At 45.2% G+C, this 12,501-nt stretch overlaps 1 protein-coding gene across 1 annotated transcript; it reads right to left on the bottom strand.

Annotated features, from left to right (window-relative positions):
* Positions 1–5,205: 5,205 nt before the first annotated feature.
* LOC125554832 (uncharacterized) lies at positions 5,206–5,638 on the bottom strand. The gene is made up of 2 exons (XM_087519766.1): positions 5,330–5,638; positions 5,206–5,229 (listed from the first exon to the last, which is right to left on the bottom strand). Exons 1-2 carry the CDS (start codon positions 5,636–5,638, stop codon positions 5,206–5,208), a joined length of 333 nt encoding a protein of 110 aa, XP_087375892.1.
* Between the last annotated feature and the right edge of the window lie 6,863 nt (positions 5,639–12,501).

Here is a 12,501-nt window from a genome sequence, read left to right as displayed (position 1 = left end):
CTCGAAGCAAAATAAGAAACACAGGAGCAAAATAAGAAGGAGGATTATCACCCCAAAAAAAGAAGGAAGACGCACACACAAGTCTGGGGTACTGCTCTCGCTACATGAAGGGTTGCTGGCCGCGGAGTTGTAACTGCTTCTTCATCGCCTCCATGACCTCCATCTCCTTGCGCGTCTCCTCCACAATCTTCATCATTGTGTCCATGACGCGGGATTTCTCGACGCGAGCCTTCATCATCTGTTCCACGGCCGCATTACGTACCTTGACAGCAGTCGGGTGCTCGATGCGGAGCTTCGCCAACTCCTCCTTCTGTTCTATGACGAGGGCCTGCAACATCTTCATCGAGGAACTAATATTCTCATGCAGCTTCTTCCAGCTGGCGTTATTCTCCTTCAGCAGGTCGAGCTAGTGGCAGAGCTTCGCCTTGTCCTCCTGAAGTTGTAGGATTTCGCCGGTCGCCTTCTTCTCCGAGACAATGCTCTCCTTCAGCAGCCTCACCAAGCCGACGGTCAACTCCCCCTGCTCATTTAGCTCAATGGGCATGTCGTCGAGGCTCTCCTTTAGCAGCTGCACCAAGCCGTGGATGAACTCCTTCTGGTTATTGAGGTGCTTATTGAGCTGACCGGGCATGCCGTCGAGGCATAACGACTCCAACGCCGCATGTTCGCCTCCGCGTCTAGGGCGCTCCTTGGAGCCATCGCCTGCCCGTGAGAGATCTTTCGAGGTATCTGCGTGGCGGCGAGCCCTCTCTTTTTTTCCACGGCCTTGGTTGCCACTCCCTTGTTACGAGTAGTTCTCGACCTAGAGCTCTGCACACCGGCCATGGCAAGGACAGACGAAGAAGGAGGACTTATGAGGAGGAATGTAGAGTAATTTTCGGTTAGGTAGTTCCCCTTTTTATAACCTAAGTACTAGCACTAGTACTAAAACCTGCATAGTGGGAACACGTTCAGGTTTGGTACGTACTGGTAGGTGTGAGCAGGCTTGGACTTAATCGTAGCACTAGTACTTTTGAATGTGATGGCAACAAGGTAAAGATTAATTGATGGTTTTTTGTTTCGAGGCCCGAAACGGCTCTCGATGAGTTTAGTGGAACATAAATTTCAAGTAGACTACACTGCTCAGATGCGTAAATATTATGTTACTGTCAAAAATTGGCACAAAATACGAAGGAGACAAATGGAAGTACTACTAGCAACCCATGATTTAACTACTCACATGCGCGCAGTACTACGCGCATGTCTTTCTTCCGCCTCACGTCCACTCAATTTGCATGCACTGTACTAATTGACCATCAATGAAGTGAAGGACTTTACACGCATCAAATTATCACATGGGTTGGACCTTGTTACAAAATTGCGTCCACCCGTGTACCCGTGTGTGCGTGCGAGGGAATGAGTGCGTGCGTGGCGTGCGTGCACATCTTCACTTCGTGCATGTACCACCAGTGCGGCTCGAGCAGGACGAGTACATTCTTCTGGAACCAGCAGCACGTCATTGTGATCAATCCACACAAGGATGTCGCCACAATGCCTCCACATGTGCCACGTGGCTTCATGAACTATAAGAGAGACACTGTGTAGCGTGCCATTGTGTTTTGCACATACTCGAAGTATTAGTAAGGTACACGTGCATTGCATGAGTCAGATTTTTCAACCAAATTACGAATAAATACCACACTGTAGCATGTAAGCTCTGAGTCATATATGCTTGATGTAGACCTTCGTTTAATTCTTATAGTTCATCTCATTCAAAATCAATTAGTTTTTATAAAAAACCTAGAGCCTCTTTGATCCGTAGGATTTCCAAAACGTGGGAATAGGAAGAACATTGGATTAGAGTGGAATGTCGTCTTGAATCCTATAGGATGGTACGAGTGTTTGATTGTGCATAGAAAAAACGCAGAATTCTTTCAACGAGGTTTGAGTTGATGGGATGTTTCCTATGAAATCTAGTGCAAATGAGTCATATGGAAAAATTCCTATGGTTTACAATCCGACAAATCAAACAACCAAGATTGGAAAAATTCCTAAGGATTAGAATCCTCCAAAATTCCTTCGAGAATCCTTTGAATCAAAGAAGCCCTTAATCTATTTTATGATTCATGGAATTGTGCGTTGTAAAGCATAAAGTAAAAAACAAATAATGGCAATTCAACTATAAAAAAAGTTTGGGCAGTTATGATACGGAAGATTCTAGAACAAAGGAGAACCACTGTTGTTTTGAGATTTGTGCATGATGCTTAAGTTCAACCATGGAGTCTGGTAGATTGTACATGTGGCAAAATCTGGTGGGGGGCTACAAGATGGTGCGATGGGCCAAGTGGAGGGAGACTATGAAGGAGTGAACAACTACGAGATCGATATTTGGAGAGAGGGGGCGAGAACATGCACTGTTGCGCGCAGTGGCGGAGCCATGAATAATGTCCCATGAGCTAGGGGGCCAAGCATTGCTAATCCTTTACGAGGAGGGCCAATTCATCAACTTAAACCATTTTTACTAGCAATTGTCTAATGATCACATTCATATTAGCCTTGATATATAGTGATGTTAGGGGGGCAGGGCCCTTGCTGCCCCTATCTTCGCCATTGTGTGCGCGTCTGAGAGATGAAGCGGAAGGGATGGATGATGAGAGCGGCGTTGGATATATAATTAATGTGGGTGTATTAGCTATATATGTAATCCTATATAGAGAGGTATAGATTGATCGATGTGGACGTGGGAAAGAGGGTGAGACCTCACTCGATATATAGATTGATCGGTTTATGTGGAAAACTATGAAACGCCTAGCTATATACACACACACATAGAGGAACATCGATCGTTGCGCATGCACGTGAGAGATAAAGAATGCCCGATATGATGAAGAGGGGGATGTGTGTGTGTGTGCCTTCATGGGAGACCTACCTAAAGAAAAAGATTGCATGTGTGCGATGGATAATGCCGACTGGTAGTGTGTGTGCATGCATGCACGAGAGATAGTTAGTGGTACAATTATAAAGAGAAGACCAATGTGTGGGTGTAAAAGACTAGGTGAGGTCATAATCAATGTAAAGTTGAATTCAAATATTTGAATAAGAGAGCATGATGTTTGAAACCCATGCATGCATGAATATAATGGAGATCTGCGCGGTGTGGTTTGGAAACGAGCATGTTGTAATGTATACACATTGAACAAGGTTAGACTAGTTTGGATTTGAGATATCGATGGCAGAAATCGTTTGGCCACATTGCATCCGTGCATGGACACACTATTCTAATTAGAGATGATGGGTGGCTTTCGCATCACATATCTATATCTATACCCCTATATATATATATACTAGTACAAATGCCCGTGCGTTGCACCGGGCAAAAAATGAAATATAACCTGCTCCACGTGCCATTATGCAATATATTTTTAACTATTTTTTGCAAAAGTCAGAAATATGGTTACACTGAGTATTTCTTTTTGTATGATGAAATTTGGACGTCAGAAATAAGACTACATGTCCACTGATCTTCTAAGACTGCTCACTCCACTTGTTGAAAGTTTACAACACATGACAACATATTCGGCAGCAGGGAAAAACAAGTAATGTTGTTATCGAATTATAGGACCATGCTGTGCTCTGTATGAGATTTGGTATGTTTAAGAAAGGTATCTCTCAGCTGCATCCTAGGAAAATGAACAGATATTATCAAGTTGCCATACTAAATTCCTCAAGACAGTAACCGATAATTATGCGTAAATTATATACTAATATTTACAACGGGCATATTCGAGTGATTCATTAAACAAAGAACTACCTTCATCATTAACTTTGGATCCTTCAGGTTTCTCCTGAGCGCTTTAGTGTAATGCTTCACTGCTTCTGGGTATTTTTGCGGCTTAGAGAACTCACTAAACACAGAACCTCATCATTAACTGCCCCAGACTATTAGGGGCAAAAAAGTAGTGTTAATAGTATAATTCACACAGCTTACCTTTCTCTCGCTCCTCATCAGCTTTTTATGGATCATAATACTCTTGTTGCTTGAGCTCCTTCTTTGCTCGTTTAGCATCATTTAGTCTTTTCAGGGTACCTAGGTTTGATGCTCAGTTATAGCCTTCTGGAATCAACAGCAACATCGTAGTCTTTGGAAGACTTGGCAAGATTGACAAGAGCAGTTGCTTTCCTTGCCAGTGCCCTTGAGACCATCTTGAAGTCAGCACAGTTAGCATGAAGTTCCCTTCCCCTCTCAACAACCGTATCACAATCCTTAATGCAATCATCATACTGGTATTTGGAGAAACAGAATATTAGCTCTCAAATCACCAGAGGCATAAGTAATTCGAGAGGGCTCCCGATTCCAATAATTAAGTTAAAACATGTGGCAGTGAAAAATCATAGCAACACTACTGATTTACGAAATCTGCGGTTCATTCAAGCCCTGTAATATCATACAGAGCAAGTCTAAGCCCCCAAAAGGTAAGAAGGCAGATATATAGAGATAAATTCACTGTTGTTATTAAATATTGATGAATGTGTAAGGATCGCCTCGACGGTGAAATCAGTCTAACTACCAGTAGTCTCTATCAAAATATACTAATGTGTCTCTAAAACACCCTCGCCTGTGCTCCGAGCCACCGCTGCTGATGACGCCTCCTGGCATCATTTTCTCTTAACTCGGTAAAATATGTTTCCAGTTTTACACATGTGGTTCCAGCAGTGTGAATAATTTAAGACAGAATGATAAAAGCACAAGTGCTGCTATATTTAATCCTACAAAAACAATTCAAGACATGTTTGTACTGAATATGTTAAATGCTAATACCGAGAGCGTACCAATTCATTAAGAAGGGTGGTGAATTGTGAGCAGACAACGCTAGAAAGACAAAGCCTTTAAGATGTCCTTTTGAACATGAGATGCAGATAGTTTGTATTTACTGGATAGGTTGTGCTCCTGCCATTTATACCTAACAAATGATACAAGTTCCCCAGTTGCATCCAATTTTTTAAATAAAGATGTCAGAGTTAAGTTATTTACAAGGAATACAAATCTGCATCTCAAACTCAAAGGTGCAGCATACAAGATTTTGTTCACTCATAGTAACACAACTTTTACAGAATTCATACAAACAATTGACTGAATGGCACTCTCATTGAACAGGCATTATCAAACACGATCATAAGCACAGAACAAACTCACCTCCATCTATCTCTCTGAACCAGCAAAGACATCTAAGCAGCAGCCACCGCCACTGCCTACCCCCGTACCACCAGCAACAAAAGTAGCCCGCCTAATGAGACATCACAGCTTCAAAATGTTGGGGATGGATGGTAAACAAGCAGAAATGTTATGTACCTCTGTAGTCTGCGCACCAGCTGCCTCACGAGACCGTGACACCTCACCCTTTGCTTCCATTTCCTGCACCACAATAGCCTTGTCCGTATCCCTGACCAGCACCTCATCGGCCTTCGTCTCTGGTTGATGCGCAGGATGCACCTTGGTTGTGTCCCGAACCACCACCTCCTCACTCTTCACCTCTGGTTCCGGCACCTCAGGTGCTTCAGACACCACGACATCCTGCACCACGGCGTGCGCTTCCGTTCTCACATCCACCTTACCCTCTTGTTCCAGGTCAACAAATTCAGGCGGTAAAGCATCATCCATGATCTCCTCCCCGGCCTCGCCCATGCTGCCATCATCAACATCCTCGATGGCACGCTCGACCAGCACCTCCGACGTGCCCCCCTTCTTCCCCTTCTTCTCCTCCTCGGCCCAGCATGGAGGCCTACGTCATCGAAGCTCCAGATCAAGGTTTTGTGGAGGAACGCGCCCCGGCTCCCAGCGGCTGCGAGGGCCTCCATAGGCGTGGGATAGGGCCAGCGTCATGCGGAGGTCGAGGGTCACCAGCCTTACCAGCTCCAGAACCACCCCTCCCCCTTGGCGATCTCCTTTGTCACACAGCCGACAGCTCACCGCAGCTTGTGCATATACTCAAACACCTTGTTTGCGTCCTTGGCCTTCACGCTGACCTCAAGGAGCGCGGCGAGCTCGAGCTCTTCCGGCGATGCAGCAGAGGCCGTCATGTGGGCCTCGACCGCGTAGGCCTTGCCAGCCTCTCCGGCACGCTGGAACGCGGCAAGCACGGTGCTGTAGGACCGGAGGCGTGGCACGAGCCCGTACTTCTGCCGCATGGAGGAGACGAGCCTGAAGGCTTCGTAGGCGCCCTCCACGTCTGCAATGACGATGCAGGTGAGTGAGGTGATGGTGGCCTCGGATGGGGGCGCCCTGACCTCCAGCATGCTGGCGAACACGCGCCGCGTGGCGGTGGCCGGGTGAAGGGGAAGACGGTGCCGTCCACGGAGACCAGCAAGTGGAGGAGCTGATTGTACTGGTGTGCGGCGAGCTGGAGGTCAGGCACCGCGTCCGGGCCGGAGACAGCCGCGTCGAAGGTTGCCATGGCGGCCGCGGCGTCCCCGCGGCGGGTGCAGTCGATGACCGTGCGCCCCTTCCAGCCGGTGGATAAGATGAAGAAAGGAGCGCAAAATGCAGGGGTTAGTTTGCAAAATCGAAACGTTTTTGCAGATCCACTTATGTAGGGACTGCGGGTTGAATACAGAAAATAGTAGGGGCTTTTTTGAAAAACTGGCGCGACGGTGAACCCGGAGACTCAATCCGTGCTTTATTATTAGGGATATATATATATATTATTTTACATTTTTAATATAGTGTGCGGATAACTTTAACTTTGAAAGATGGTCGTTGGATGAGGCCAATCCGATGGTGTAGAGCTGGAAAATTTGAGCACTACTGGCCGTTGGATATCATCTAGATTCCACCAGATTTTGCCACATGTACAATCTAGAAGACTCTATGGTTGAACTTAAGCATAATGCACAAACCTCAAAACACAAGCACTTCTTCTTTGTTCTAGAATCTTCCGTATCAGAATTGCCCAAATGTTTTTCTACATGATTTGTTTTTACTTTATGCCTTACAACGCACAATTTCATGAATCTTAAAATATATTAGCTTTCTTATAAAAAGAAGATGATTTTGAATGAAATGAACTATAAGAATTAAATGAACATATAAACCATGCATTTATGACTCAAAGCTTACATGCTATAATGTGGTATTTATTCATAATTTGGTTGCCAAATCTCATGCGTGTAATGCACGTGTACCTTACTAGTCTAAATGGTGTCTGTGTGTGTGTTGTGCGTGTTAAAAACATTGTACGTAGTATATCATACTAGTCTAAATTGTCTTTTTTCTTTTGGATACACATTAAGCTTGTTCTCCCGAAATTTCAAGCCGCGCCTTGTTATGCCGAAATTTCAAGCTAGCGTCTCTGTCTATTGTGCTGCGATACTCCTGCCTCTTCAACCCGCGCCTTGTTACCCCGAAATATTTAAGATAAATCTCTGTCTCGTTGTGCTCCAACAACTCCCTCCATCTCAACCCGCGCCTTGCTATTCCAAAATTACAACACGCGCGAAAACTCCCACCTCCTGTGAAATCCCGACACGCGAAATGCCCGTGATACCCCTGAACCGAAAGAACCGCCTCAAATCAGTGGGGGTACTTTCGTAACTTACCCCACATTTTGGACAAGCGCGTCCCTAAGCCATGGTTCCCCCACTCCCATCCCATCCACCCACCCATTCGTACACCGAGGCCGGCAAAACCCGCGAAGCCCCACACCCTCCTCTGTCCGCCACCCAGCCGGAGCCTCTTCTCTAACGACATCGTCCACAGCAACACCTCGACGTCCCTCATCCACCGTACCGGATGATGATATGTCATTGATCTGGTCATCCCGCCAGTTCAGCCACCCCGTCCTCCACCTCCAAGGAGCTGCCCCGATATTCCCCTCGTCTTTCGCACCACCTCCATTCCCACACCGTTGTCTTCACCTGCACCACCAGAAGAGCATGATCATCACCGTTTCCTCGGATGAAGCTGCGGCCTAATCGGCGCCACCAAAGAGGTTGTACACTAATCGCCGCATTTTCTTCTTGATTCGATCTCACGATGCTGCTGGCGCTCGGTCTCAAATTGACACGGCACGGCTCCATCCACGGCGGCGTCGCCGGCCACTTCCTCCATGGCGTCGCTCCCTCGGCGGCGACGTACACATCAGTAGGAGTTGTTGCTGCTTCAGCTCTTGCTCGCGTTGCTGCTCTGCTCTTGCTCTGGGTCCCCTACCTGGTCTGCTCTTGCTCACGCTGCTGCTCTCGCTCTTGCTCTTTCTTGTGATGCTACTCCGATTTAGCTACACTTCAGTTGATTGAATTGACTTTTGGGTCAATCGATTTTCAGGGGGTAGGGGGCTCACCGGAGTTAAGGAAGAACCAGCTGCAGCGGGGAGGGGGGCTCGCCAGATAGGTACGCCACTATCTATCTTAGGGTTCAGGGTGGGGGCAGTGGTCGCCGGCGGTGGTGGGGCCGTCGCGTGGGGATCGCCGAAGAAAAAGCTTGACATGGGGGGGCCTACAGGAATGGCCGGGGTGGCGGCGGACCGGCGGTGGGGAGTGTTTTCGGGGCGGGCGGGGGGGCGGCTGTTTGGCCGGTGCTGGCTGGCGGCTCAGGGAGTGGAGGTTGAAGATGAACTGCAGGCCCTTGATTTCGTATCCGATGGCTGCAAAATCAACTGACCAGAGATGAAAAAGTCAGTCGACTGACATGTAGCCTCACCTCTGGTGTGTTCAGTTTCGACAGTAAAATTCAGTTTCGACAGCAAAATTCAGTTTCGATAGTTAAGTTCAGTTTCGACAGTTAAATTCAGTTCCGACAGTTAAGTTCAGAGATGAGCGGCTGATGTATACATCTAGCACTTTGTGGTTATGTATTTTACGTCATCTATTGGAGATGCTATTAGAATTCCACTCAGGTTAACGTTGTCTCTCTTGTCCTGCGTCAGCCTCGGCGTCGTACAACTCACGGGAGCTGCTCCAACGACGAAACCCTCCATCACAGCGGAGTAGTACCTCGGGCTCCATCTCTAGGCGCCTAAGATCTTCTTCCCCTCCTCCGATAGCCAAGTCAGCCGGAGCATCCTCACCGGCCTACCCAATCACGCCGAGATTGACATGGCTTCGCCAAAGAGGTTGTACACTTCTTGTGGTTTGACTTAATCTCACCATGCTTCTTTGCATCCTGTGATCTTCCAATTCTTGTGAACCAAACACCTAGATTGGCAGAAATCCTGTGTTTTTAAATTCTCTGTTTTGCACGTGCATTCCTATCCTATTCCTGTCTATTTCCTATCCCTACATTGTTAGAATCCTCAAATTCAAACAAGCCCTTACACAATTACTTCTGTTACAGATATGTGTCAAAGAAAACCTTGTGTGGTTTGTCCTGCTCCTGCGGTGCTGTGTTCCACCCTAGCTCAGCTGCTCCAACGACGAAAGGGTTCACCACAGCAGGGATCCGCTCTCTAGACTGTCTTTCGCCGCCTCAGATCTTCTTCCCCGCTATCGGCAGCCACGACAACTGCATTACCATCATCAACTGGGCAGATGACCTGGAGGACTACGCGGTCCGCAATAGAGGTCGCACTCTTTCGTGTTTGCTTACGTTATGCATTGCTTAATATGATAACATGCTACTTTATCGTCGTGTTCACCTATTAGACTCCGACTCAGGTCCAAACTTATGCTGAAACTTGAATTTTTAAATGGTTGTGGGGTACATATTGGGGCAGCAATCAGTACTATCTGTCTACTATCTGGTTAATCTCGGGTGTCTACTATGAGTTTCATGTTGGCTGCAAACAAACTTTAAAGGAGCCATTATCTGTATATTTTAACTAAAGCTATTATCTGCCTGCTATCATTTGTTTTGGGTCTATCCACAGTTTGCTACCATCACTCTGGATTTGTGCATGCACTCCTGACATAATCTCACTATGTTTTATTCCTATGCATGTCAGTTATTTTGCACTATGGAACTGAACATTTAGAGCAAAAGAGACGAGCCTTGCGTGGCAATAAAATTTCATGCAGACGTCGCTCCATGGTGGGCGCAAAGGCAGCCCCCCTCCACCCATTTCAGATCGTAATCAAGAGGAAGATAACTGTTTTGAGGGGGATTCAGAAGCAGAAGACAACTCCCATTTACCCCATGAGGACTTTGCTCTAACTTGGCATGCTGATGTTGGTAAAATCATGCATATGGTGCCTTGCATTGCTTACTGTATACATCAAAGATGTCATCTGCTATGTTTACACATGCTTTGTGTCAATGCCATCTGTTTAGTTTCTTTATCGTATATGTGAATCATGCAATGCCATCTTGTTTAGCCAGGCATCATATAGGTGAATTTTGCAATGCCACCCTAGTTAGCCAGTCATCTTATATGTGAATTATATCATGACATCTTTTTTTATTACGTGTTAAATTTGTCAACAATTTTAGTGCATTCAATTACTCTTCCTGTGCATCAGCCATTCGACACGGTCATGGAAAAATCTAGAGTGGAAACAAGGTCTTCAGAGCAGACAATGCTATCTGACGAAGCACATGTCTTGCTAGTTACAGATAGCCCCTCAGAGGAGGATTCAGAGACGGATGACCAGTCCTATCCCCCCCGAGGTGTATGCTCTAACTTGGCTGGGTTATGTTGCTCATATCATGTGTATGGTATCTTGCATTGCTATGTCATTTGCTTAGTTTAGACATGCTTTGTGTGAATGCCACCTGTTTAGTGTCTAATTACCATATATGTGAATTATGCAATGCCATCTTGTTGCAAAACATTATATATGTGAATTATGTAATACTATCTTGTTGCAAGGCATTATATATGTGAATTATGCAATGCCATGTTGTTTACCCAAGCGTCATATATGTGAATTATATCATGCCATCCTTTTTTGTATTTTTCATTACTTTTGTCGACAATGTTTGTATATTCAACTGCTCTTCCTGTGCATCAGCCATTTGCATTGGTGGTGGAGAAATCTGGAGTGAAAACAAGGTCTTCAGAGAAGACAATGCTACCTGGTGAAGCAGATATCTTAATGGTTACAGATAGCTCTTCAGAGGAGGATTCATTGGCATATGACCAGTCCTATTATCCCCCTGAGGTGTATGCTCAAACTTGGCAGGGTTATATTACTCATATCATGCATATGTTGTATTGCAATGCTTAGTTTTTTACATCATATACATGATATTGAGTGCCATCTCCTTAGTTGACACGTCATATATGCGATTGCCCTCTGCTCACTTCCTTAGTATAGAAATCATATATTTGAATTATATCATGACATGATGTTTACATAGACAGCATGTATCTGAATTATGGCATGCCAACCCATTTTCTAAAGACATAATATAGTTATATCATCTCATCCTATTCACACTTTACATAGTCATCATATTTTGAATTATGTCATTCTATCTATGAATTATATCATGCCATCATGTTTCCATCGACGGCATGTTTGTGATTTATGGCATGCCAACCACTTTCATAGACACACCGTATATTTATATCAGGTCATCCTGTTTACATAGTCATCATATTTTGAGGTATGTCATCCTATCCTGTTTAGTTAGCCATCATACATGTGAAATTGTGTCACGCTATCATGTTTAATTAGCCATCATATATGTGAAATTATGTCCTGCTATTCTGTTTGGTTAGACAACATAAATGTGAATTATTTCATGCCCTGTTTTCTTCCCTACTATCCATTGCACCTGTCTATCTTACAATGTATGTACGTTCAATTACTTTTCTTGTTTATCAGCCATTTCAATTGGAGGGGGTGATGGCAGTATCTATGGGAGTAAAAAAATGGTCTTCAGAAAAGATCATGCTACCTGTCGATGGAGATAGAACCACGGTTGTACTTGCCCAAAAACCAGCCCCACCACACATAACCCAGACTCACGCAGATTGTACTCCTACCCAGTTGGACAGAGAACCAGCTACACCCCTTCTAACCCCAACCCCAGCAGATAGTAACCCAGTTCCCGTTGACACAACACCGTCTCCACCATAGAGCACCCAAACACAAGCAGTTAGTAAGGCAACTTCAGTGCCCAAAGCACGAGGACCACCACTCCGAACCCCAAGTCAATGCTTAAAGCAGAAGAAGAATTGTTCTCAGGTCAGGTTCCATAGCTATGGTTCATACTACTTTGCTCTTGCATCACTGTATTTACCCATACCAACTAATTTCAAATTTGGAGGATGCAATTGAAACTCCAATGGCGCAACAGGTATGTTTTAAACGTGTTTCTTTAACGTGTTTGCTATTGTAACTTGCTCTATGTTGATTTCAGTTTCAATTGAATAAACAGTTATATTCTCATGCCATGCACCTTACACACTACAAAAAAATACACTTCCGTGATGATACGTGTTTGCCGCAGTAGGTCACGTTTTCTGTCATGCATGTACATCCATGACAAATTTATGACAGAATCAAGATAGGCATACCTGTGTTGTCGTAGAAGTGTTCCATGACATTACAAAAATTATCATCACGGAAGTGTCCACTTCCATGACG

Source organism: Triticum urartu, chromosome 4A (genome assembly GCF_056163025.1).
Source record: "Triticum urartu cultivar PI428250 chromosome 4A, HENAU_Tu73, whole genome shotgun sequence".
NCBI lineage: Eukaryota > Viridiplantae > Streptophyta > Magnoliopsida > Poales > Poaceae > Triticum > Triticum urartu.
This window is presented reverse-complemented; position numbering and strand designations above follow the sequence as displayed.